At 38.3% G+C, this 24,871-nt stretch overlaps 1 protein-coding gene and 1 long non-coding RNA gene across 18 annotated transcripts in view; one reads left to right on the top strand and one right to left on the bottom strand.

Moving 5' to 3' along the window:
• Positions 1-24,871, top strand: part of LOC140845238 (uncharacterized) — a 268,537-nt gene that overhangs the window by 17,221 nt on the left and 226,445 nt on the right. The window lies entirely within an intron of this gene.
• SORBS2 (sorbin and SH3 domain containing 2) overlaps positions 1-24,871 on the bottom strand; it is a 187,913-nt gene that overhangs the window by 51,104 nt on the left and 111,938 nt on the right. For 10 of the 17 annotated variants that reach the window (XM_073219145.1, XM_073219135.1, XM_073219140.1 and 7 more), the window contains 6 exons: positions 16,199-16,337; positions 12,717-12,889; positions 8,022-8,088; positions 7,319-7,363; positions 4,622-4,811; positions 2,352-2,466 (listed from right to left, as the gene is read on the bottom strand). In XM_073219145.1, the coding sequence (XP_073075246.1) occupies positions 2,352-2,466; positions 4,622-4,811; positions 7,319-7,363; positions 8,022-8,088; positions 12,717-12,889; positions 16,199-16,337 (729 nt within the window). Of the gene's footprint in view, positions 1-2,351; positions 2,467-4,621; positions 4,812-7,318; positions 7,364-8,021; positions 8,089-12,716; positions 12,890-16,198; positions 16,338-19,453; positions 19,543-19,783; positions 19,820-24,871 lie in introns of those variants that run through there. The other 7 variants (XM_073219132.1, XM_073219133.1, XM_073219138.1 and 4 more) reach the window with 3 other exon arrangements.

Below are 24,871 nucleotides of genomic sequence, written 5' to 3'. Positions count from 1 at the left end.
AATAGAAAGCTCTCATTTCCTCCCAAGTTCCTAGGTTCCTTCCACTTCTCTTTTCCTGTGCCTGCAGAGACCCATATGTACCCAAATCTCCAGCAATACCCATGCTGTAGATCTTTCTGTTCTTCTTTGAATTAGTTATGTATACTAGTCTCCTGTCTTAACTACTCAGGGCTCACGTTTTTGGTATGTAAATCAAGCCCTCTAATTATGGATTAGCAAATAAACTAATTTATACTGCAGAATAATCAAATACACTAAGGTGATAGTGACTACTAGCTAAACTGTTTCCTCCTCAGCTAACCTGGGTGGTCTGGTAGCGTCGTGGTGGGTAAGTGCACCAGGCATGGCACTGCTTAGGCTCAGCTTCCCACTTCAGCACCCAGCAGCTGTGTGACCCTGAATGTGTGCTTCAGTCTCTTATCTGCAAAATGGGAATGCCGTATAAATAGTCATAGGGCTGTGGGAAGATGATATCAGATAAGGTAAAATTACTAATGACAGGTCTGGCACATACTAAGTGCTCAATAAAGACCCACAGTTACTGTTACTGTTATTATTGCTGTTATTGCTACTTTTAAACAAGGAGCCTTCAAAGCTCTAACCCATGAGTAATGTGGGAATTTCAGTTATAAATGACAGGGCCTGTAAATGAGCTTTTGAGAAGATTCTATAGGTGTGTCTTGGTTTTAACTATAGAGGTGGTCTACTTCATGTACTTGCAGGGCTAGCCCAGCATGTCATTAAATGATAGACTCGAAGCTCCTCAAGGTAGAGACTCTGTCTTGTTCACTCTTCTGACTCTAGCACCTAATACAATGTCTGGCACATAGTTGATGCTCAATAAATTTGTTGAATGAGTAAATAATAGAAATATCCCAATTGGGAAGTTTCCAAAATCAATCCTGTTTCCTGACACCACACCTACAAAAGTATACCAATACAATTCATCATCCTAAGAGTCTCATAAATTGTCAGAATGATCATTAAAGTTTTATTTACACTCAAATATGAGGCTCATTATTTTGCATAATTGTTTGCTATTTTCAGTTTCAGGCAGTGGTGACATCATGAGAAGTCATTTAATTCTCATCCTAGAAATTTCAAAGTATGTGACTTTGAAATGGTAGTAAATCATGTGACTTAATAAATGGGTAATAAATCTTCATTGAGCCTACAGTTCAGTGCTGTTCCTTTTGTTTCTTTAAGTTTTTCTGGTGAAGTCCTGTTACTCTAAAAGATAAGAGTTATTTGAGGAAGGCAAAGAAGGCTTGGCTAAATATCATGTATCAATTATATGATTATAAGGTTTTGAACATGTTTTGCAAGATTATAACCATAAATACAGGGTTTCAAAAACTAAATCAAGGATACTCATGTTGGGTGTGGTGAGGTAAAGGTTTTCAATCAAATTTCAGGTCTGGCCTTGCATTGTATATAATAATGTGGCTTCCTGAATACTCTTGAAGGCACTAGCAAAGAAAACTCTTTTTCCTGATCACAGACACCTGAAATTCTCTTTTTAAGTCAAGGTTGTAAGTAAATCACAAATGACATCAGTTATTTCTCTAGAAGCAGGTTTTGATAGAGATCCAGAGGAATTATAGAGTTTCAAAGAGACTTGAGGGCACTGGTCTCAGAGGGAAAGCAAAGGACCCAGAAAGGAGGATGGGAAACACAAACAAAGAAGGCCAAGGAGCAGCCTATTTGTTAAATTGCACTTGGAAGAGGCAAGTGGTTATTTTCAAGTGTATGTATCTTTTTTGTTTGCATATATTAAAATACATAAGTGGAAAAAATACTGCAAATTTAAATACACTCTTGATCCATTAGATTGACAATCAATCAGGAAGCTTGAGGCTTGGTGACCTGAGAGAGATTTAACAAGAATCAATTAAAACAACTTGTTATAAAAACAGGCATTTGGAAAATTTCCCCTTAAACCAAAGAAATATTAAACCACTGGTATGAAAACCAAGGGATTGAACTGCCTGGGACCATTTGTATTGGAGAGATTAATGAATGCTCTTTCTCATTAGCAATGTAGACTAGCAATTAAGTGTTGCATTTATAAGTGTTGTTCTTTTTAAAAAAATTAAACTCAGGGCCATGATCAGGCACAGCTGTAGTTACATGCACATGACTCCTGTATTTAGCTGATTGGGGTAGTATATTAGAGGTGCATCAGTTCTCAGACAAGATGTACAAGTCATGATACAGAATAAACATGATTTCTAAATAATTCCAAATAAATTGCCCTTGTGACAAAAATTCCTACATGATATGAAATTCTGGTTTATTTGGGAACCCAGGATGCCTAGAGAACTGACATTCTGTTAATGACAAGTGCTTACTGGTCTTTCATGCTGCAGAATTGATGACTTCCCAGGTTCATATTCAAAAATACTCTTTGGCTCAGAACGAAATTTTCTTGTGTCCACTTTCCTATCTGGAGGATCCCAGTCATGCCTAGAAATAAATAACAAATTATGTATTAAAATAATTCTCTATCTTGAAGGCAGTTGTATAAAAAACCACTCAGTGTTTGTCTTCAAAGTTCATTTTTAGTAATTTTTTTCATCTCTCAGGATAAAAAATTAACCTACAAAAAAATACGACATTTTTGTGTTGCTGTCCATCAATGGTGTAAAGAGAGCCATGTGTTTTATTTCATATTATATTTTCCTCTATTTATTTATTTTTCTTTCATACCAAGACTCTTCTCCTGCGGGCTCAGTAACTCACACAAGGCATTCGTACTCCTGCACCCAGTAATCTACTGGCAAACCTTTGGGTCATACACGAGCAGCAGCTGTGTATGTTTGTGTTTAGAATAAGCGACAGTTATGCTCCATTAAGCTCTGTGAGTTTATCCCACCACTCCGTGAGCTGGCATCCTTGATCCAAAGTGACAAGGAGTCCTCACCTGTCGTGTTTCATCTTGTTTATCTTGCAAGGGGCATCACAGCCTGCCTGTGAAAAGCAAACCTGTCACATGGGTTGCCATCCACAGGAGCCAGCCTTGGGGCGCAGGAGCCCCTCCTCGGGCGTTGCCCTTGAAAAGCCTTTGTCAGACATCTGTCTCATTGTATAGGAGACCTTGGAATCAACTCTTTTTCCTGAACTAATATCCTTCAAGAGGTGATCAAGGAGGGACTTAATCAAGTAAAGCTTTTTTGGGTAGCTGGGGCCAAGAAGGCCTTTGGGAGAATCAGTTTGAGGAAAAAGGAATTTCTGACTAGAGATGGGAGCAATTCTGACCCATAGAATGTGATAAAATTCAGACTCCATGGCATGTTGGAAATAGAAGTGCTTTATGAGACCAGAGAGTTAGGGGTCTGTCCTGGCTTACCAGTCAGCTGGTGAGTATTACTCAGCAAAGGTGTGCTGAGCATCACATGAGAAAATGCATGTGAAAGCCATCTAGGTATGTTTAAAGTATCATATTTCATAATGGGAGATTTTCTTTTCACTAAGCACATAGGACAAATAATACATTTAAATCTGAGTTAACTTCAGTTCTTTTTTAATGGCAGATATACCATTTGTGTCTAGACAATTATTTCCCAACTTTAAGATACCACACTTACAAAACACATACTTCATCATGAGGAGAGATGGGTATTAAAATGAGAATCTCTTCACACATAATGTATGTGTCTATTTTCATGGCATCTTACACCCTATATGATCATCGGTGACTTAATGATACAATGGGGTGTTGAATATAATATTTCTGAGATGGGTATGATAGATGGATGATTGATAGCCAGTATTAATGCTGAATAATTCTTATATCCTTATTAATTGCTAGTATAACATGAGCTATGGCTTTAGTCAGAGCTGAGTTTGAATCCTGGCTTGGACAGACTAGCTGCATGAGCTGAGCAAGTTACTCTAATTTTCTAAACCACAGTTTCTTTCTCTCTAAAATGGGTTTAAAATAGAACATATCTCGTTGGGTATTCTCAGAATTAAATGATAAAATACAGGAAAAATGCTTAGCCTTGTGCTTGACTCATAGCCTCAAAGTTTATCTAAAAGTAGGATTATCAGTCATTATCTTAATAAAAAGTGGCACACTAAAAATATGTTTATAAATTTTTATTTTTGTGTGAATAGTTTCCATAAAAATGTTTTGGTGGGGAAATGAAAATTAGTATCATCTCAAGAAGCTGTAGAAATGAGTTACAGATAGATACTTACAACTAATGCCTTATTTATGATTTATGAATACCTTTCCTGGCTTTCAAAAAGATACCTGTGCATATCAGAGAGGAAATCTTAAATTAACAGACCTAACATTTCAAATCTGAGAAAACTGAACATTAACTGCATGGTCTGACCTGCTATGCCAAAGGTAGTGTGTGCCAATTATTTCTATTTATTTGTCTCCTTATGTACATTTACCAGTCCAAAAGGAGATACTGGGCTCGTGTTACTGCACATTTAACTTAGGTGTTTTTCTGTAGTCTACATAGAGGGGGTCAGCCTGGCATATGCACTGACTAATGTGATTATACATGTCTTCTTGATAAGGTAGGCACCAATTCTTCTGAATGCCATGTGGCCTTATTTTTATCTAAGAGCTAAATATAGACCACATTGGGGGAAAAGGCCTTACTTTTCTGTTGCAGTCCGATCTTTTGGTCGAAAAGGTGGGACTGGAGGAGGAACATGTGGAGGTGGGACCGGGGAGGAGGCACCCTTGAAGATATCCATGCCATTATCCGAGTGGCTTTTGGAGAGGGGTCTGTAGGTCTGGGTCTTCGCAGCAGGATGTGACTGAGTGCTGTAGGGTGAGTTGTACAGGCCTATCATGAAACACAACAAAACAGAACAGGAGCAAATATTTGAAAGTGTATTAAATTATCTGTACTCCACAAAATACCCAATGCTTTTAACAAAATCATGATCCGTAAGCATATTCGTTCGTAATGCATGCACTGGGTGGTATGTTCCCAATTGATTCATTAATCATTATTAAGATATTCCCATTATTGTATCCTGTCCACAAGCATTGATTATGGTAAATCTTCAACAATTATTTTGGAATTAGTAATAATTCAGACCAGTACTAGGAATAAACTTACAGATAATTGGCAAATTTTCTCCTGGATAATATAAACTAGTAACATAGTTAAGGTTTCAGAGGAAGATTAAGAATACTTAACAGAACTGTTCCCAAGTATCTTCTATTACTTTAAAAGCTCTGATTTACATATGATAATTGATATGTTAATTGCAATCAAACAAAATATTGAGGAAGTTACACATGTGCTGTGCAAGGCTTAAAGAAACATTAATCCTCAGTAAGCTTATAGTGCATCTGAAGAAATGAGACAAATAGAATTATGGTTGAAAATAACTGGTAACATATGATAAAGGCCAAATGAGGAAAATACATATTAGGCATTAAATATTTTAAGAGATGGTGGGCTGGTCATGGAAGATATTATGGAACCAGTGATGCTAGAGTTGAGCCCTGAGGGACTGCTTTGGGTGGGCAGGGGAAGATGGTAGCGGAAATGGCACAGGAAAAAAAAGGAGGTAGAAAAGTGTGACATGGAACAGAGGATGTAGGGTTAGTAGAAACGGAAGAGGCTAGTTGCCGTCACTTTGTCTACTCATTAAATGGTAAAACTCTCTCTTGGGCTCTGAGAGGTTATATATAACTACTATCCAAATTACTAGTTACTAATAGATACAAAACTTCAATATTAAAAATAATTTAAAAATTCTGAATTCCCCACAACCTCAGACTTTGAGCTGAGTCTGTTTTACTCACCTGTCTCTCCTGAAGGTCCATGCTAATCACCATGGCAATGAAGAGACCATGTCTGCGCTTACTGTTTTGCCTTGATTCTACAGTTAGACTTCAACTTTAGAGCTTGTTAAAAACAAGACAGTAGGCTCCAAACGGAGTCACGTATGCAAAGCCCCATGTCACCAAACCGAAACTTAATTATAGTTTTGGCTCTGCCATAAATGGAATCATAACACCAGCCAGTTAAGAATCGCCTGATCAGTACAAGTCATCTGCCTGATAGATCCTTTTTCTTAAAGGAAAGTAATCTTGCAGTAACCAACCCACATTTTTGCCTGCTGTTAACTTCCTTGTCCCTCTCTCTTCTGCCCATAAAAGTCTTCTGTTTTGTACAGCTCCTTGAAACTCCTTTCTGTCTGCTAGATTGCATGCTGCCCAATTCATGAATTGTTGAATAAAGTCAATGAGATCTTTAAAATTTACTCAGTTGAGTTTTGTGTTTTAACAAGGCTAAACACAGGAGGAGTTTGGAGTACTGTGACCAGGCTTAAAGCTGAAGGAACCATCCTAGGGGCCTCCTACTATCCTCAGGAAGAGTGCCTACAGAAAAGCAGAGGTTTTGCAGCTTGCTCAGCTTGTTCTGCTCGTTTCTTTTCCTGTTTGTCTTTGGAGACTAGTAGCTGGGTCCTACGGGAGAGGGCTTGAGTGCTGGCCTTTGGGTGTCGGGGGAGAAGTTCATGCAGTTCTAAGGCCAGGCTGGCAAGGGGACCCTGTGTGAGGTTGCAGCTGCTGAGGGGAGGTGAACAGTCTAGCCGCAGAGCCTGCTCTAAGGGAGGGACTTTGCCTGTTTCGACCATGTCCCCAGTCCTGAGTCTGGCGCTGAGCAGTGATGGGGAGATCCCCTATATGGAACCCCCTGATGTGACATTTAGGAGAAAGCAATGACAAAAACATTTCTTAGGGGTCCCTCACTCCATCCTGCAGCCACTTCACGAGATGCCAAGGCACTCTAATTCAAGTGGAAATGTCTGGACTTGAAGTCGTTCCTTTATGACTGTTGGCAACTCTGAGTCAGGAAAATGGTACAGCAAAGAGGGATTTTTAAAAATCCTTCAATGAATGATTGCATTTTGGAACAGAAGCACGGACAAGGTCACAGAATTCTTTGCTTGACTTGTTTTTCTGTGAAGTGTATCTGGAAGGTCTTACGTAACTGTAATCACTCTCTCTCCTGATAAAAGGAGATCTTTATCTTATTTTCTACCCCCTGTTACAGTATGTTCTTTCAGGCTGTCCTTCACACTTTGGTTAAACATTCCTGAATAGAGAATAAACTGACAGTGGGAATGAATGAGATAAAACAGGATTAGTCCTCACTTCACGAGAAAAGATAAATCCTTTTGTTACCCATGCACTGAGAAAAGCAAAAAAGCGTCCTCTTGATTGTATGAACTGAAAACGTGCTCTCCCAACAGCAGTCCAGAAACTACCTGATGCTCTTGCAAGCACTGCAGGGCAAACAGTATTGATGGCGAGCAAGGAAACCCAGCCTACCTGCGTTATATGTATAAGGAGTATTATAGATGTCTGTGTCATCATCTGGAAACGAAACATAAATATTATGGTAATACAGATTCGGTCACCAAATCGCAACAAGACAGCAGAGCTTCAAAGAAACAACAGGAGTTTGTGAAAAACCCATGTATTTTGCATTGTTTCTGGGCTGGGCCTCTGCAGGTGGACCTCTCTCGTCTGTGACATATTTGCTCTGCCGGCCTCCTCACAAGGTCCGTCCCTTTTCCTCACGTCCCAGGCAGCCTTCTCGCCTGGATCATGAATTTCTTTCAGGAACGGGTTTGAAGATATCTGTCAACTCAGTGAGACCTACCCAAGCTCACCATCGAGATAAGCAGCAGATGTGTGGACAGAGAAATAACGAGTCTGTGTAAGCCGAGGACACACCACATGGGCATAGACCACGGGGAGTGAAGGACGAAGGGATGGACCAGAGCCTGGGACCCCTCCAGGGTCACCTCCTAAGGGCCCTCCTGGCAGCTCAGGGAGGGGCAGGAGTGCAGGCGTCTGTTTTTTGAGGGAGTTGTGAGGAGAACAAAGAGGAACATTGAAAGGGAAAGAGAGACCATTACGTTTGCCAGGGACTCAATATTCTCTGTGAACCAAAACTAAACAGAAGAGGAATATACACATGCATCTTTCAGCCTGCAAGGGTCCCACCAGAGAACAACCACGTACATACCTGGCTTGTGCACCATGTGAATCTGTTTAAACATCGTCTTGTACCAGTCCTTTGGTCTGTCAACCGTCTAAAAAGAGAGTACCATAGTTACAAAACTGGCTCCGGAAAAACATTGTTCCCAATGTTTTTCTTTCTTTATCACATTTCTGTTCTGTGATAAAACATCAATTTCATGATGACAGAGCACTAATTTAGCCAGTTACGCACGTGGTTTGTACATATATTACTCCTTGTTTGAGTTTAGACTGAATTGGAACACTATATGCTGTATGCTATGGTTTTATTTTTTAATTATTATACAGTTGTGTCCAGCACTAGATAGTTTGATATTTGCACAAACATATTTATATAAAATTTATGGAGTAAAAGTTATGGTGTGATAGTTTGCTTAATGCCTTTTGGTGATAATTATCATTATCCTTAAAGGCTTTTTAGTGAGTGTTCTGTTTAAGACATTATTTTTAGAATTACCTAGGGAATATTTAGACTAAAACAGTATTCTGATCAGCTTGGAGTTAGAGAAATAAAAAAATTGGTATTTACTAGTCCAAGTTATGAAAATACTAAATGTAGTACATGATCCAGAGTCCTAGAGAAAATCTAATAATATAGGTATTGTTTTGAAATTTTTTATGATAATAAAATGCATGCAACATGTGCTGTGCTAAATTATAAACTCCTTAGGAGTAGAAGCTCCTTATTCAGCCCAGGCTTTTGACTTGACAGAAACAGTGGGCTGCAGTGGAGAGATGAGCTTAATGTCAGATCAACCTTGGTTCAAATTTGTCTCCTTTAATTACTGTTTCATACTTACTAGCATTATGAATTTGGGCAATTTAGCAACCTTTTAGAGGCCCAGTTTTGTCCTTTCCAAAATGAAATAATTACATCATATGATTGCTATGGAAATTAAATGAGACAATGTATACAAGAAAAGTCTAGAACAATGCCTAGATTATAAGACTTGCTCAATAAATATTAAAGTAGGAAACTTCAGATACAGGATAAGATAATGAATCCTAGTTATTAGGTGGAACTCTACCTTATTGTACACCTGAGAAAGTAGACATATACCTTTATAATCATTATTAAAGGTTTTGCTTGGCAGGATCTTTATCTCAACATTTCCAGAGCTCCTCAGGCAAGAAAGTCAACCATTCTGTGTACAGTTACTGAATTTACCAGATTTTCTGAGAGAATTCACTTGATATAAAATATTCTATTAGGATTGCCACAGAAGTATTGTTGTACTTGTTAGACTGGGCTTTGATTTAGATTTTCTATCCTAATTTTTCTCTTAGAAATGTAGTCATTCTATTTTTCATCTGGAAATTGAAGGTTTGCAGCTGTATCCAAGTTTATTTTGGTCTCTAAGAAATATATATGATTCTGATAATCACCATAAATGCAGACTAGCAGTAAGGGCTACTTGAGTTTGTTGTGAATCACCTCTTCATTCACTCTAGGCTCTTTCTGCAGTGGAAACGTGGAGGGGATTGTTGACTGACCTTATGTTCAAGTGGTGGGAATTGGTGGGAAGAGGGGCAGGAGCCTAGCTATTACTCCCTAGGTTTAAACTAGCTTCAGCAGACATTGATTTTCATAAAAGATCAATTTCTTTTTCATTAAGCTTTATTTCCTTTACAGTACTTCGAACAGAAAATAAGACATAACTATGCAACAATGTTTCCCAGCCTTACTTAGACACAGCCAGTGGCAACAAGGAGGCCTACTAAGTAAGTTCTATCGCTGTATATGGCAATGTATCTTGACACACAGTAGTTTTTTCTTCACTTGCTGGAGGGCACATATCAGGCAGGATCTCAGTTCTGCCATCTGCTAGCTTTATATGGTGAGTGCAGAGATGCCAGGAATTGCCCAGTTGGTTGGCAAAGAGGACTAGGAAACTGGTAAAAGGGAATGCTAAAACTCCATGTCCCTTTCTAAAAGAAGTACTCTAAGCATTTGAAATTCCTTTTATAAATGTCATCATGGCGATTGTTACGGCTCTACTGAGATTAAGTAAATAGAAGTCTACTCGAATTTGAAGAAGCTGACTTTTGCATGTGTCCTTCAAAATTATTTTGCATGGTTAGTAACTACTAGTAATTCACTATTCAGTTGTTTTCTATAACCTTGGCTGAATATACCTGAATTTTTCATACCTATAGTTCACAAAGATCACATTTGGAAATCACAGAGATTTCCAAAAAGGAAAAGATATTTTCTGTATACCAGTTTATGGTTACTCTGTTTTTGCCCCTTGCCAGCTTTGAAAATGCTCAAACAGCATTATATTTGAATTAGAAGAAAAAGATCTTGTATTTCACTTAACTATATGGCTTTAGTTAGACAGTCTCATGGGATCGGAACCCTAGTGATTTTTGTTGTTGTGTTTAAGGATGGCAGTAAAGGGCTAACAGACGCCCCAGGTCACGGGAGAGAGGGCAGTCTGGGGAGCTGTTTTCCTCCGCTCAAGTAACTTAATGGTTTGTTTGTTGACTTCTGGCTTTCTAAAGTTTCTATTTCACTTTACAAAATTCTATTTCTTTGGTATTGGCTGGTTGTCTACAGTAAGCCTAAAACATGATACATTGGGACAGTTCTGCCTTCTGTGTATACACTGAGCAGAAAGTCCATGTGAAGCAATTTGAGTCTGATCATCATTACTTTCTACACAGATGAGAAAGGAAAACAACCTCAGAGCTTCTTGGGCCTGCTGTGGCTCACAGAGGGCCTGACTCAACATTTATAAACACAGCTATACTTGGGGATGTGCTCAGCGAGGCTGAAAAATAGGAAATGCACATCCGTCTTCAGAGACCTGTACCTTCTTTGTGAAGTTTTAACAGCCTGAATAAGAACACAACTGTACATAAAAATTATGATTCCTTTTAAGGAACTTCTGGGTTGCTTGTATTTTATAGAAAGGAAACTAGTATTGAATGTTTAGTATGGTGTTTGCTTATGCATATCTAAACCCGCTTTTGATTTGGCAGTAGATGAATAAGCAATATAAAAATTGTAATGTTATTTGATTGTCACCATCTACAGCATCTCTGTTGTTTTGCTTTTAAAAATTAATAAGAAAGGCTTTACTATTTAAGAAAATTATGTCTTATGGATAAAGTCCAGCTTTACATATTCATTTGAATATATCATTTGTTGACTTCAAAACACATCAGAGGTCTCAGAAAAATCCTTTCAGACAGAATCTTTAACTGCATGGAAGCTAAGATCTCCTAATTTTTGTATATACTATGCCTCAAGCTTCAGTTATACAGAACCAATGACATCCTATTTGTCTGATGCTGTATCCCTACATTGCTAGGAGAAAATTTCCAACTTAACCAGTTTGAGTCAGAAACCTTAAAAGGGAAACAAATGACAAAACACTGTCACCAGAAACATGTAGTCACCATAAGAGTAGAGTGTAGGCACAATCCCTCACCTTTCTCTGTCACTTAAATATGACAGTCACCAATTCCAGAGATTTTTAGGACTTTATAATTAGTCACATCCAGTGTTCCCAGAATCTAACAAGTCTAAAACCCCAGCAACTGCTGACAGATTGACTTTTTTTGCTTCCAATTCTAATACAGGTGCTTGGGAATAATCAGGTTTTTAAGTCTCTCTGAATACAGAACACACAGTCCCCATATAAGAAATGCAAATATAAGGCGAGAAGAAACCCCCACCCTTTGTCTTTCGTTCTGAGGGCTTCCAGTCTTAGCACTGCTTTTTTCTGATCTCTTCCCCACTCTTTCCCTTTCTGCACTATTGTGTTCAGCCCCCCAGGTTTGCATTCCAAGGAAACCACTCCTGGCAACCAACCTCCCAGCCCCGTCTGTGGGTGTTGCAGGCAGGTGGCTGCAGCCTGAGCTGCATTCTCACACCCCCCGCCCCACCCCCTGTCACCTGCGGAGGTGCTGCAGCTCGCATCCTGGCTGCCCCTGTCCTCCTCCTGGCCGGTTAGCACAGACCTCCTCCTCCAGTGACTGGGACGGTGCACGGCTGCCGGCCCAGGCTTTCAATAGCTGCCTCTGCTGCTGCTGAGCTTTGCCAGAAGGGGCTGCCCTGACACACTGAGCAATGCTTGGGCAGAGTTTAAAGACCAAAGAAAAAAATCAAACGCGTTCACTTAATCATCCCCAGAGGGCTCTCAACAGGCATAGCTGAAAAGGGACACTAAAAGGCATATTTTTCTCCAGTTTTTCCTTTCCATAGCATTAGCTTCCTTCCTCAGATCATCTCATCTCCCAACTCCCAATTTACAGCTCCCAATCTCCTGGTGTTAACACACTTGCATTTCGAGAAACACATCACTGGTTTATCTGCATTGCACGTGGGAATTCAGTGCAGCCAAAAAATTCATATTTTCTTGTTCCTTCTCTTTTTTCTCTGCTGCCCTAACACTCCGGGGTAAACGTGAAACAAAACAAAACATACCTTTATCTTTTAACAAAATCACAACTTTCATGATTTTTAATTAAAATGGAGAAACAGAATATATGATTATCTGCAATTGACAATTCTCGTTCTCTGCCACACACAGCATAATATTCATGAGAACTCAGATGGCACAGAGGGCAATCCTCATTATATAAAACCATAGGAATGCACAAAGCCATCGACAATCCATCCTTTGTAGTCTGTGCGCAGCCTGGGAGCGCCGCGCATACTGGCATTCCCTACCGTTCTAATTGCCGTGGGGATTCCGGATTCATCCACGGGCCCGATCCCTGGGTAATGCGGGGCCTTGATGACTGTCACCCTCTTCTCTTCCTCTGAGGATCTGTACAGTGGTATGGAGCCACCCGTGGTACCATCCAGCGATTGTGCATGCTGTGGATATGTCTCTGTGGAATCTGTGGAGAAAATTGGTGAAATATATTTGATACACAGGGAATCCTAAATTAATGGTGCTTCCTGTATATTTATGCCGACTGTAATGTAGAGTCTATATTTCCAGCACTATCTCTTTTTAACTCATTACCTTACAATTGAGCCACTCTTGTTAACACGTAGGTGTATCGAACAAACCTGTAACAGGACCTTCACCATTTTACAAAGAAGGAAAGGGAAGAATAACATTTGTTGAAAACCTGTGTGACTGTGTGGCAGCCACAGTGCTAAGAAAGTCCTTTACATGCATTGCTTCACCTCCTCCTCCTCCTTATAATTGTGACCAAGGTTGGGGAACCCGTTTTATAGATGAGGGGCAGAAGCTAAGACGTAGTAATTTCCCTCAGGTCATAATTTACATTAACACTATGTGTATAAAATTACTGACAACCATTATTTGAAGTACTGAAATATACTCTTAGGACAGAAGATACGACTGTTGAGCCCATGACAGCGACTTTATAAAAATAAAGAAAAAACAAAAGTCACATTAAAAAAGTCTGCTCATCAAAACATATACTTGGATGTGAAGGCTTATGAATAAATTATTTTAAAGTATCAGTATTAATTTTCATTTAAGTAGCCATAATGGCCATAATATCTTTGCTTTTACTTGAAAGTACCAAAATCCATGATTTCTTGCCCCTTGAGGATAAAAATTGCCCTACGTATAGAAATTAGGTTTATCATGTTCACATCTTCATGCCATCTGTAGTACCTTTTGTATAACTTTCATAAGAAACAGATGAAGTATATGTACTATATTCCACTTACTCTCATTCACAGATATTTATGAAAATCAACATTACCATTCTCTGGTACAGTTGGTTATACAACTCCCTGGGGTTTTTTCACAATAAATTTCAAAATTTTGGTGGCAAAGAATGATTCTTTGTCATGGTTTGTCAAATCTGGTCATTCAGAAAGGTCTTTTTTTATGGCTATGGAAAAGTCCTAATGTTTCAGGGTAGCACTGATTGATTATGAACATATATTTCAAGCACTGATTGATTATGTACATACATTTCAAGAGATATGACTGTGTTTTGTAGCAAATTTATATAAAACTTCATAAGTAGCATTAAGAAAAATTTAAGTCATCATTGTAAGGATGAGGAGAGATGAGACCCCTGTAAGCTAAAATCCATGAAACATTTGTAACCACTATAACTGTTATTATGGCTATTTTCAATTTAATTTGCAACAGAAAAGCACTTTCAGCCCACTTCTGATGAAGAATGAATAAAGCTAGGAATAAAACTGTGTGTCATTGTATGTGAAACTAAGATCTTTTTCAGGCAACTCCAAATTAAGGCACAATGTGATGTTTGACTCCTGATTTTCACCATTTAATTCCAAAAAGGATTTGAGGGGGCAACCTCGATGCTAGTATTTCTATCAAACAAGTATGTGCAAAGTCCCAGTTTAAGCAAACAGCATTAACTCTGTCTTCATATATTTCTCATAAGATTCTATGAATGTATAGCTTATATAATAATACAAGGTAGCCTTTTATTTTATCATGCTCATATATGGTCAATTAACTCATTTTTACAGTCTTTTGTCCTCAATGAAATATAATGTTTCTCTAGGGCAGGATAGGTTTATATGTTCTCCTCAAGACCCGTCTCAGCACTGGCCTATTGGGATTTATTCAAAGTTTATATAGGGAATTTCTTTTCATGCAGTATAGTTCATATGTAAAATCTACCCATTGGCTTGTTATACTATACAAGCCTGTCTACATTCAAGTATTTACAGATTCTCTTTGTTGGTGTGGGAAGGACAAAATTGTGTTCATTAAGACAAGCAATAGAGATAGAGTCAGAGTTTGGTAATAATTACTTGGGAAAATACTATGGCTAGAATCATTTTTAGAGTTTTGCTACAGACGTGTGACAACACATAGCTTTCTATGATACAAAACCTAGATACAAGACTCCCATTACAATACTGCACCATGGACTGGCGAAGGGCAGCATTTTGGCACAAGGATGTTCTACTTCCTTACACTGTAGGAGGACATCATCATAACATTCACAGATGCTCTCAGGAGCAGCATTAGAGGAGGCCTAGGTTTATTCAGACTGTTCAATGAGTCTCATGGCTGCATGCAAGTCTTATGGAGGTTTTGTTGGCCCCAGAAGTTGAGTTCTACAGTGCACATGCTGAATGTCCCAGGTAAACTAAGCGCATCATGTTCTTCCCATACACAGCATTGGGAAAGAGGAGGTGCTGTCTGTCGCCAAAGGGGCCTTAAAGCCCTGTGCCTGAGCCTCTTCCTGTGTTGCTGGCTGCTGGTGGCCAGAGAATCACTCCTCTCCGGTTTTGCTGAGAGGTGTGCTGCGGTCACGCCTCCTCTGCCTTCCTCCCTGTGCCTGCTGTCCTTCTAGCTGCTCGACATCATGGGACCTTTTTCGATTTGAATTCAGATGACAGTTTGAATTGATCTGTTTTTTTAATATATATGTATATTTTACATGTTTTAAAAAGTAAGAAATACTTATTACATTATTTTCAAAACTGTCCTATGTATTTGCCACCAGATATATTTCTATCATTATATATAGCACAGCTTCATTTCTGGGAGGCTTTATTTAAAGAGTTCATGAGCCCCATGAAATTATATGCTTAAAAGTTTTGAGGAATGTTCAAATGTTCATTTTTTTCTGGAGGAGAGCTCTCTGTTTCATCTAATTCTTAATTCCCAAAGGGTCCAGGCGCTCGCATCCCTGACTGAGGGTCTTCTGGCCTCAGTTTGAATAGTAGTTTTGTACTTTGTGAGGCAGTAGGTTACAGTTTACTACTTTGTGAGGCAGCCTGTCTCCTTGTCAGACTGTTTTAACCGTTAAACAAATCTTCCTTACATATTCCAAAAGAGTTTCCTGAAATGAAAGCTTTTCCACAGATAGGCTGCCATGAACATGGATGGTATTTGCCACCCATGGAAATGCACAGCATGGACGTCGTCCTGGTGGTGTGACCTCTCCACCTAACTGAACGTCTTTTTCTTTCTACCCTGCCACCCCGAAGGCCTAAGAGCCTTCTCCAGTCTCAGATGCAGATTTGCCATTATCCTGGAATAGCTGGGTGCCTATTTTCTGCAAATAGTGAGTCCTCTGCCCTGATTCCTACCCTCGTGTAGGATCATTAAATAATGGAGTATTGAATGTTTGGCCTCCTTTTTTGAAAAATTACTTTGATGTTTTTCTCATGTGGTTTGTACTTGCTATATTGAAATTGTCATGAAAAGCATGCGTATCATGACTTACCAAGAGACCGGCCATGCTGCATGATAATGCTGGAATTGAGTGAGCCTGGTAAAGAGTAGGCTGAAGGGGAAAACGGCCTCTGGTAGTAACTCATTGGGCTCACAGGACCTCCAGAGTTCCCATTCACTGTTATCTGGCTCTGTGAAAAGTGGAAAGACATCCTGTTAAAGCACATAGTCAGTCCCCTATGAACATCGCTTGTTTGTAAGACAGTAAAAGACTTCCATTCACGTGATAGTAATTAGCTATTGAGTGTGTATTTAGTTGGAAAACTGATGTCTACAGGGACCAGGTACATTATTTTGGTGAAATCTCTATCTTCCTTTATTTCTGAAAATCACTCTCTTATATGTCAGAGGGCATAGGAGATTATTAGAAGTACCTGACTAGTGAGCATGCGAGTCACTTTTGCTAACAGAGATCTCAGAAGATATCAGTAGGACTCAGAGTAAAATAAATGTGCAGGGTGCGTTTGCTCTTACAGTCAGACTTAGGTGATCAGAACATTGTCACCCTGTTCTGCATGAGGGATTTGAAGTGAATGTTCTTTGACATGAGGAACTGGTTTTCAGACTTAGTCAGGGATATCCTCTAGTAAATAAATGTTTCTAGGGTAAGGTGATTAACAAAAGGAATTCAACTATTTGGACTTAAATATATGGAACAGTCTATTTTAGAAGAATCAAATACCTGCGAAGCATCAGGAAAAGATGTTCAACCATTGGATTCTCCCTACTCTAATCTTAGTACTTCATTGGCCTCTTTTTGGTTTCTTAATCATTTATTCCTTTTGATTGCTTTATATCTGAGTATTTTATATCCACAGTGGTATTTTAAGATTCTTGTTGGAGATGGTCATATATATTACTTCTTTTGCATATATATATATATTTATAACATGCACCCTGGACGTAGTCTAATTGAATCGAATCAGCTTAGTTCACAGAGGTTGAGCTCACCGTCCGTAAGCGTGCCTCTCCGTCCCCACACAGCGCTGAGCACTGTGGAGGTTGGATGATGCATGCGGATGAGACAATCGGTTAAAATACTTTACAGTTGAATGCACACAAACACGCAAATCCACATAGATAAAGAACAAAATTTGTGGACTTTTCTACTTATTTTAAAACTAATTAAACTTTTCTTATGCAGCCCTGTAACATATGTAGCCAATTAATTGTGTATTTCCATGATTTTTCGCTTTAGGACAGATGTTTTCAAATGACCTAGAATTAATCTAATTTTATTGCTTTATAACCATACCAATCTGTCCTAAAGCCAGTAAACCTTTCATTATAATCTGTGTTTATTGAGTACTTCTCTAAGCTATTACACAGGTCACTCTTACAGTGTAAGCAACCGTATCTCTAGGGCTCTCTACCTGAACATGGCTGGTTGTTCACATAGTGTGACACACTGGCATACCCAAATGCTTGAGGACTCTTGCATGTCTGTGATGAATTATTTGAGAATACTTTTTCCTCCTTTCCAAAATCAAGTTTAGTTGATCTTTGTAAATACAATTTCAGTAGTATTGTTATGATAATGTTAAAAGCAGGGGAGTTCTTATTAGAAATCATCATGCTACTGTGTTACTAAGTTTAGGAAAATTGCCATGAATCCTCTTTTGATGGTTTCAATAACATTGATTATGGGTTAAAGAAATAAACACTGAAAACAGATTTAGTTGTTCATTGTGTTAGACCAGTTGGGATTTACTAATGAAATAATACCATTAGATTTCAGAAAATATTTTGTTGTTGTAGTAAAATAATTATTAGCAGAAAAATAATTGCATGGAGAACCTATGTACAGCTAAGTTTGAACTACTTGAAACTAAGTTCAGTTACAGTTAGCTTCGAATGTGCCCAGAAGGCTCTGTGTGGACATCTTAGGCTCCTGAATAGCCTTCAAAACAGTAAATTAAATAAGTCAGTATATATAAACTGACATACTGTCAACCCCTTGTATATTTGGTTAAAGGCCCTAACATTCCTTAAAGTTTTAAAAAATAAGTAACTATTGAAAGCATAGTAGAACATGGAGAAAACTGTGTCTGCTCAGATCCTGGCACCAGTGGTAGAGGAGGCGTCAGCCCTGGAGAATGAGGTTCCTTCTGTAGCCAGCCAGTCATTAAATGAAACATGTTAGTGCAAAATTTTATACCTAGCCATTGAAACAATAATAAATCCCATCTAAAGTATTAGTAAGTAATTAGTAAGGATACTAAAGAGTATCTTTTGTCTCCTGTAATTGCAATGTCTTGAAAAACATCTGGCTTACAATATTCATGAATGAAAGTTGCAAATTTATGACCTTGATACAACATAAAAACTACGTAGCACAACTGAAATTTTGTCTGTGGCAGTGCTTATTTAGAACCTCATTATAAAGTCAATTTAAGAAAAAAAATTATCTTTTTTCCTAAAGTCATGCACCTTTCAAATTGACATCGTTATCTCTACATTTTATGCAATTGAAAATCTGTACCATAAAAATTTGAAGCAGTTTTGTCATTCATAAATCATTTTTGTCATATAGGCTTATTTAAATTATATAATATGTATGGGAAATATATTGCTCTGAATGAAAGATAAATTATTGATATATGAAACAATAAATATATTTATAAATCTCTGTGCTGAATGGTTCAGGAAAAAGAATTCCTCAAAAATCATAGGGCTAAATTTCTGCAATGTAGATTAAGATTATTTACATCATTCACTCCTGTAAGACAGATGAGTTCAAAAGATGGAGCTGTTAGTGAAAGGGACAAGAACCAACATGTGGTCAGTGACTGCGTATGTGAGAAACCAGGATACGTGAGTTATTCACACAGGTAAACTGTTATCTCCCAGGATTTAATACTTGGTTAAAATATTTGGAAAATTTCAGACTTTTTCTTTGACTTACTCATCATAATATTATATGTATACTTATCTAAGTTTCTGACATAATTTATTATTAAGGATAATCACTATATAACTCATTAAGAAGAGCAATACAATGTAAATGTAAATGCCTCTAATGTAATGAAGAGAATATAATTGATTTTTTTCCATCTCAAATAGGCTGATGAGGGTGACTGTAATGGGTTTCCTGGCCAGACTGTATAGAATTGGCTTAGCTCTGATGAACACCTATGTGAATAAACATGCTCAGGAGCAAAATGAGAGGCAGACAGGAAATCAGTCCTTTCGGCCCTTGGAGATCTGTTTTAAAAATCATGGCAACAAAGAAGGGGAGAATAATTACGTGCATGGCAGGCAGCAGGGGGGATTAAAGTGATGCTGGCCCCAGGTTGGGAAAGGTGTTTCAGAACAGGCAGTGGTATGAAAGCCGGCTCTCTGCTCATCTGGGATGGCTGGGGAGCACGCACTGGAGGAGCAAGGAGAGGGGTTTTTAGAGACTGTGAAAGGGTCAAGGTCGTGCAGGTGTGAGGGCCCCATGTCAGCAGGTGGTGGCAGGGTTAGTGACATTGGGCTGGAGCCACCATCTGGTGAGAAAGCAGTTCTGTTAAAAGCTACCTCAGGAGAGCGTGAAGAAGAGGCTTCTGGGGTGGTTTGTGTGTCTGTGAAACATTACCTCCAGCACATTGGCACTTAAATCCTGGTTTCCAAGCTAAGTTCGAGGAAAAAATAATAAAAAGAGTATAAATTATCCAATTAATAAAAACATCTCTTTTTGCAATGTGGCAGAGAAGGCAAAGCATGTGTTCAATTTGCAAGAACTTTAAGGAAATACATGCGGAAGGATTAGGTGCCGCCATACAGTACAGAAGAAAATATGAAAGCCTGAAGAAATGAATCTAGTAGGTGGTTTTTGGAAATAAGAGCAGTTTTCACACAGCACCGCAGTGTAATTGTGAGTGGGGGCTTGAGAGTATTGGCATAACAGAAGTTTTTCCCAAGAAGTTTTAAGTTCTTGTACTTGTGACAGTAAAATAATACCAGGTTGTTTAGCAGAAGGAGTCTTTCCTTCACGTGGGAAATCTCGGAGCAGATTTCTTCCTTCTGCCTTCCCCCTCGAGAATGGCCCCAAATGGAGAGCAGTTTGCCTCAACCTTTTTCTGACAATATTTCTAAAGATTGATCAAACTGAAAACAGCTAAGTGGAAAGGGAATTTTATTTCCTTTCCACTCATTGAATCTCTTTTTGATTTCACTATAAAATACTAAAAGAACTGAACTTTAAAATATTCTAGCAGTGCAAGTAGAGGTATACCTATGTGTAAAAATAGAAGTGAAAATGAAAACCAGCCACTGATGATGGTTAGAATGTACCCTGTGTGGTTAGAACTGCTGTTGGCTTTAAACCTTAGGAAAAGGAGAAAGAAACTGAAGGAGAAAAAGATTTAATACCTTCAAGGCTATATGTATAACTCAAGGGGCTAAACATGTTGCAGAGGTTGCCTGTAAAAGGAAGGTTATGTAGCTGTCTGTTGTAACCTTGATGTCTGTAGGATGACGAGCATCAACTTCAACATGAGTGAGTGACGCTCTGGAGCAATTTTTTTTTTCTTAACCTTCACCCCCAAGAATAATGGAGTTTTTGAGTGTCTGGTATGGTGCCAGTTATAAGAAAGACAGCCAGAAGCATTATAGGATATTAATACAATGAAGGGAGATGAATTAAAGAGAACTCTATAAACTTAGAAATCTTTCCAAGTAAGGATTTAAAATAGTACTATTTGATGGTGTTGGCCAGCCATCATTTTCATAACAGTTGATGTCATATAGGCTGTTGATCTCATAAAAAGTCATAATTAATTTTTTTCCTCAAACTTTCAACTTAATATTTTTAAAATCCACAGTATGAAAAGGTCTCTCTTGGTCATAGGTATCTTAAAATCTGATGAAAGCCTCTGATCCTTCTTTTAGAAAAAAATATACAAATTCACATATACATAAAATTCTACATAAACTCTAGAGGTTTATAGATACTCTATAAAGCATATCCTTAATCTAATAGGTTAAGAAACTCCAAGTTTATGTGGGCTTGGTATGGAGCTGGGGTACAGAGGAGGAAGGAGGCATAGGGTGGCAGGGCCAGGCCAAGGGGAGGTGGGGGAGGCCTTTATCTTGGGTGCAAAATTGAATGAAGTGCCAAAAACTCAGTAATGGATATAAACACTATTTTAATACAATCTTCATTAAAAAAATCAAAATCAATGCCCAAAAAACTCCATACTGAACAAAATATTAATAATTTAAATAATGACCAGTGCCTTTGCCATTGAAGACTGGGGAGCAAGGAATAATTTGTATCCTGAGTTTTTAATGGAAGCAAATGCATTAGTAATATGTTCAAAAGTTTCTTTTTCCTGATCTCATTCTCAGTGGAGAGACTAGCTATGTTGGACAATTTCTCTTTGAGTAACAATGATCTTAAACAATTTTTAGTTAATTTAAGTGAAATTATAATAAATTCCATTTTGGTATTAAGGAAATATTTAAAATTAAAATAATGTTTTAATACACCTACTTTTGAACTTTTCATTATTTTTTAAATGACTTGAATATTCTAGTCAAAAATTAATAATGCATAAAAACATACGTGTGTAGGGGATATAGTTTTCTTTCTGTCTCAGGCTCCAGTTGACTTGGATTGGCACTGTGGTTTGGGACCTTAGCATCTCCTGCTTTATTGTCTTTAATTGTTGAATTTCCAGGCCTCATTTCTCAAGAAACACATATATATGTGTTAAGTATCAACTGAAGGGACTTGACAGTTTTGTTCTCTATTTTTCAGTAGAGTTTTCAGTAATTTACTTGAAAAAATATTTAGGAGAGAGTTATAGAAAAATCAGTCTTTATATTAAGAAACTTTTTCTATTTTATTAAGTGTCGTAATGGTATTTTCATTATTTTTTTCTCTTCACCCATTAGATATAGGTACTAATATATCTACAAACTTAAGGGTGTGGCATCTTATATTGACATTAGAACACTACCGGGATGATTGGAGTTGACAGTTGAAAATGAATGACAAAATAATGAAAATTGCTGAGGCCTTGTGATGGGTACTTAATAATGGGCTTTATCATATAATTAATTATCCATTTCACTGTTAAGATTTTGAATGTCCATGATAACTTTACATAAACAATTTTAAAATTTTTTTGAAAAACAAAACCAAAAAAACCCTTAGTCTTTACTTCCACGCCACCTGCTCCTATAATAATCAGCCTCCTCTCACTGCCCATCTGGAGGGGGTGGTGAGGAAGTGCCCGGAGCCGTGTTGGTGCCACGCGACATCATTTCGCTGGCATGGCTGATTGTCTAGGAGGGGGAACAAGTGAAGTAAACGGTGCTAACAACGAGGCACTGCATTCTTCCAGGCCACTTGAATTATATGACAGTGTCCCAGTCAGGTAGTCATATAGCCCACGACCCCAGCAAGTTCAGGCATAATTGGGGCCAGAGAACATCACAGAAATCCACAGGCACCTGGAAGCAGTAAGAGGGAAGAAACAGAAGAGAATGAGGCTGACTCACAGAGAGGAGAGGCAGGAGCCACGTGGCATCTAAGATGGAGAAAGAGTAGCTAAGTGGTCATGCCCTGTGCCCGAGGCCTGGCTGTACCTCCTGCGTTTCAAGGATGCAAGACTGCCCTGTGGCCTCATGAAAGCCTTTCTACCAGAGGTCTTAACAGCCTTTAAGTCCCTACCCAACAGCTGGGTGACAGCTGATCCAAAATGGTCACACCGATTTGGGGACATCCGAGGCGTGTCGTATCTGAACCAGAGGGATAAATATTTCCTCTTTACTCTGTGGAATATGATTTTGAATCTGGGATGTATCCTATTTTAAGAACCCTGCCAGAAGATGGGGTTCAAGATCCGTCTATCAGAAAATAGAGGCAGTCGTGGTTGACCTGTGGATCTGGAGTCAGACAGACTTGGGCAAGTTGTGTAACCACCCTTGGCCTCAGTTTTCCCCATCTGTAAAATAGGGACATTAATAAAACCCATCTCCTAAAGCTTGTGAAAATTAAGTGAGAAAATGTAAGTAAAGTGCTTAGTACAGCATCTGGTGTGTTGGAATAGCTGTCAGTAAATGAGAGTCAGTAAAAAAATTTAAATGCTTGGAAGGCACAGGAATGTTTTACACAAAGTGGAGAGCAGAGGAGAGAGAACAATATGAAAACTGTCATGTGGAAGAGGGAAGAAACTTCATCTCTTTTGCTCTGTGGGATGAACTTGCAGAAGTTAAGGAAGGCAGATTATGATGCACTATTAGAAATGCTTTCTAATAATTAGATCTGAGAATTGCTCAAGTGATAAACACTGCCTCCTAAAGTAACTGAGCTCCCCATACCAAAGTATATTCAAGAAGAGGCTGAATGCTCCTTTATTTGGAGATGTGGCAGAGATGATCCTAGGTATCATATCAGGCTCCCACATATTCTCTACTGGTCAGTCATTCAAAAACCTAGATGAAACCCATTCATCAGTGGAGAAATTGCCGAAGACCTGATCAACTAACAAACACACCAAAAAGAAGTCGTGTGATACTAGTTGGTCATCCTAATGGAATAGATGAGTGATCAGGGCTGGTATTGATGGCGTTGGCCCAGAAAGCAGACTCAGTCTTTCACAATTTTTCTGTCATGCTACACTGCTGACGCTTATTCATTATTCTGCCTCCTTAATGTATATATTTTGGTCCCATGGAGCAAAAAGATTAGTTTTCTCCTTCTACATGACAGTGAGATAAATTCTTCTCTGAGTCCGCAACATATGTGCAACAACAGCTGTGAAAGTAAGGCTTTGGCAAATGATTGATTACATTATTTCATAATAGAAGGGTCAAGTTTATTCTCCTGAAGCAAAGGGCACAGTGCTCACAAATGCCAGGGGAAGCATTTGGGGTGTAGTTTTTTGCTGTCTCTTGAAAGCTTCTGGCTTAAATCTTCACCTATCTGAGAACAGTGTGACATTTTTAGCAGCAGGATATCTGTTCTCATGGTAACAGAAGGATAACATCTCATTTTGTGTTAGCTCTATTCATAAATAGGTAGGAGTTAAATTAAGACATAAAGTTTATAAAACAATGTTAAATGATCAAATATGTAGAGAATTAGAATTCCTAACAGTAGGCTGCCATTTATATTAAATTAAAGGATTAATTATCAATTATTAATTTTTAAACAAATGGTCAGACTTTATTAAAAACAAAAATACGCTAATGAAACTTGTAGAACACTGAAGTTTCCTTTTTACCTCTCAATGTAGAGAATTTTTGTTTCTCGGGTCTGCTAATTTCTTGGGAGGCTGATTCTTTATAACAGAGCATGTTCTTGGCTGATTCATAGTGTATAGCTGACAGCTCTTGGCATTTACTGAGATGTCTTACCAGAATGTGGAATTTACTATTTTAAATGGAAAGGTCACCATTGTGCAAGGCCATTACATGGAAAATGGCACTTAAAATGAAGTATGTCACAATAGGCAATATGTGGAAACAACCTAAATGTCCATTGACAGATGAATGAATAAAGACAATGTAGTTTATACACACAATGGAATATTATTTGGCCTTAAAAAAGAAGGGAATCCTGTCATATGAAGTAGCATGGATGAACTTTGAGGACATTATGTTCAGAGAAATAAGCCAGCCATAGAAGGACAAATACTGCATGATTCCATGTATATAATGTATCTAAAATACT

Source organism: Manis javanica, chromosome 12 (assembly GCF_040802235.1).
Source record: "Manis javanica isolate MJ-LG chromosome 12, MJ_LKY, whole genome shotgun sequence".
NCBI classification, from domain to species: domain Eukaryota; kingdom Metazoa; phylum Chordata; class Mammalia; order Pholidota; family Manidae; genus Manis; species Manis javanica.
This window is presented reverse-complemented; position numbering and strand designations above follow the sequence as displayed.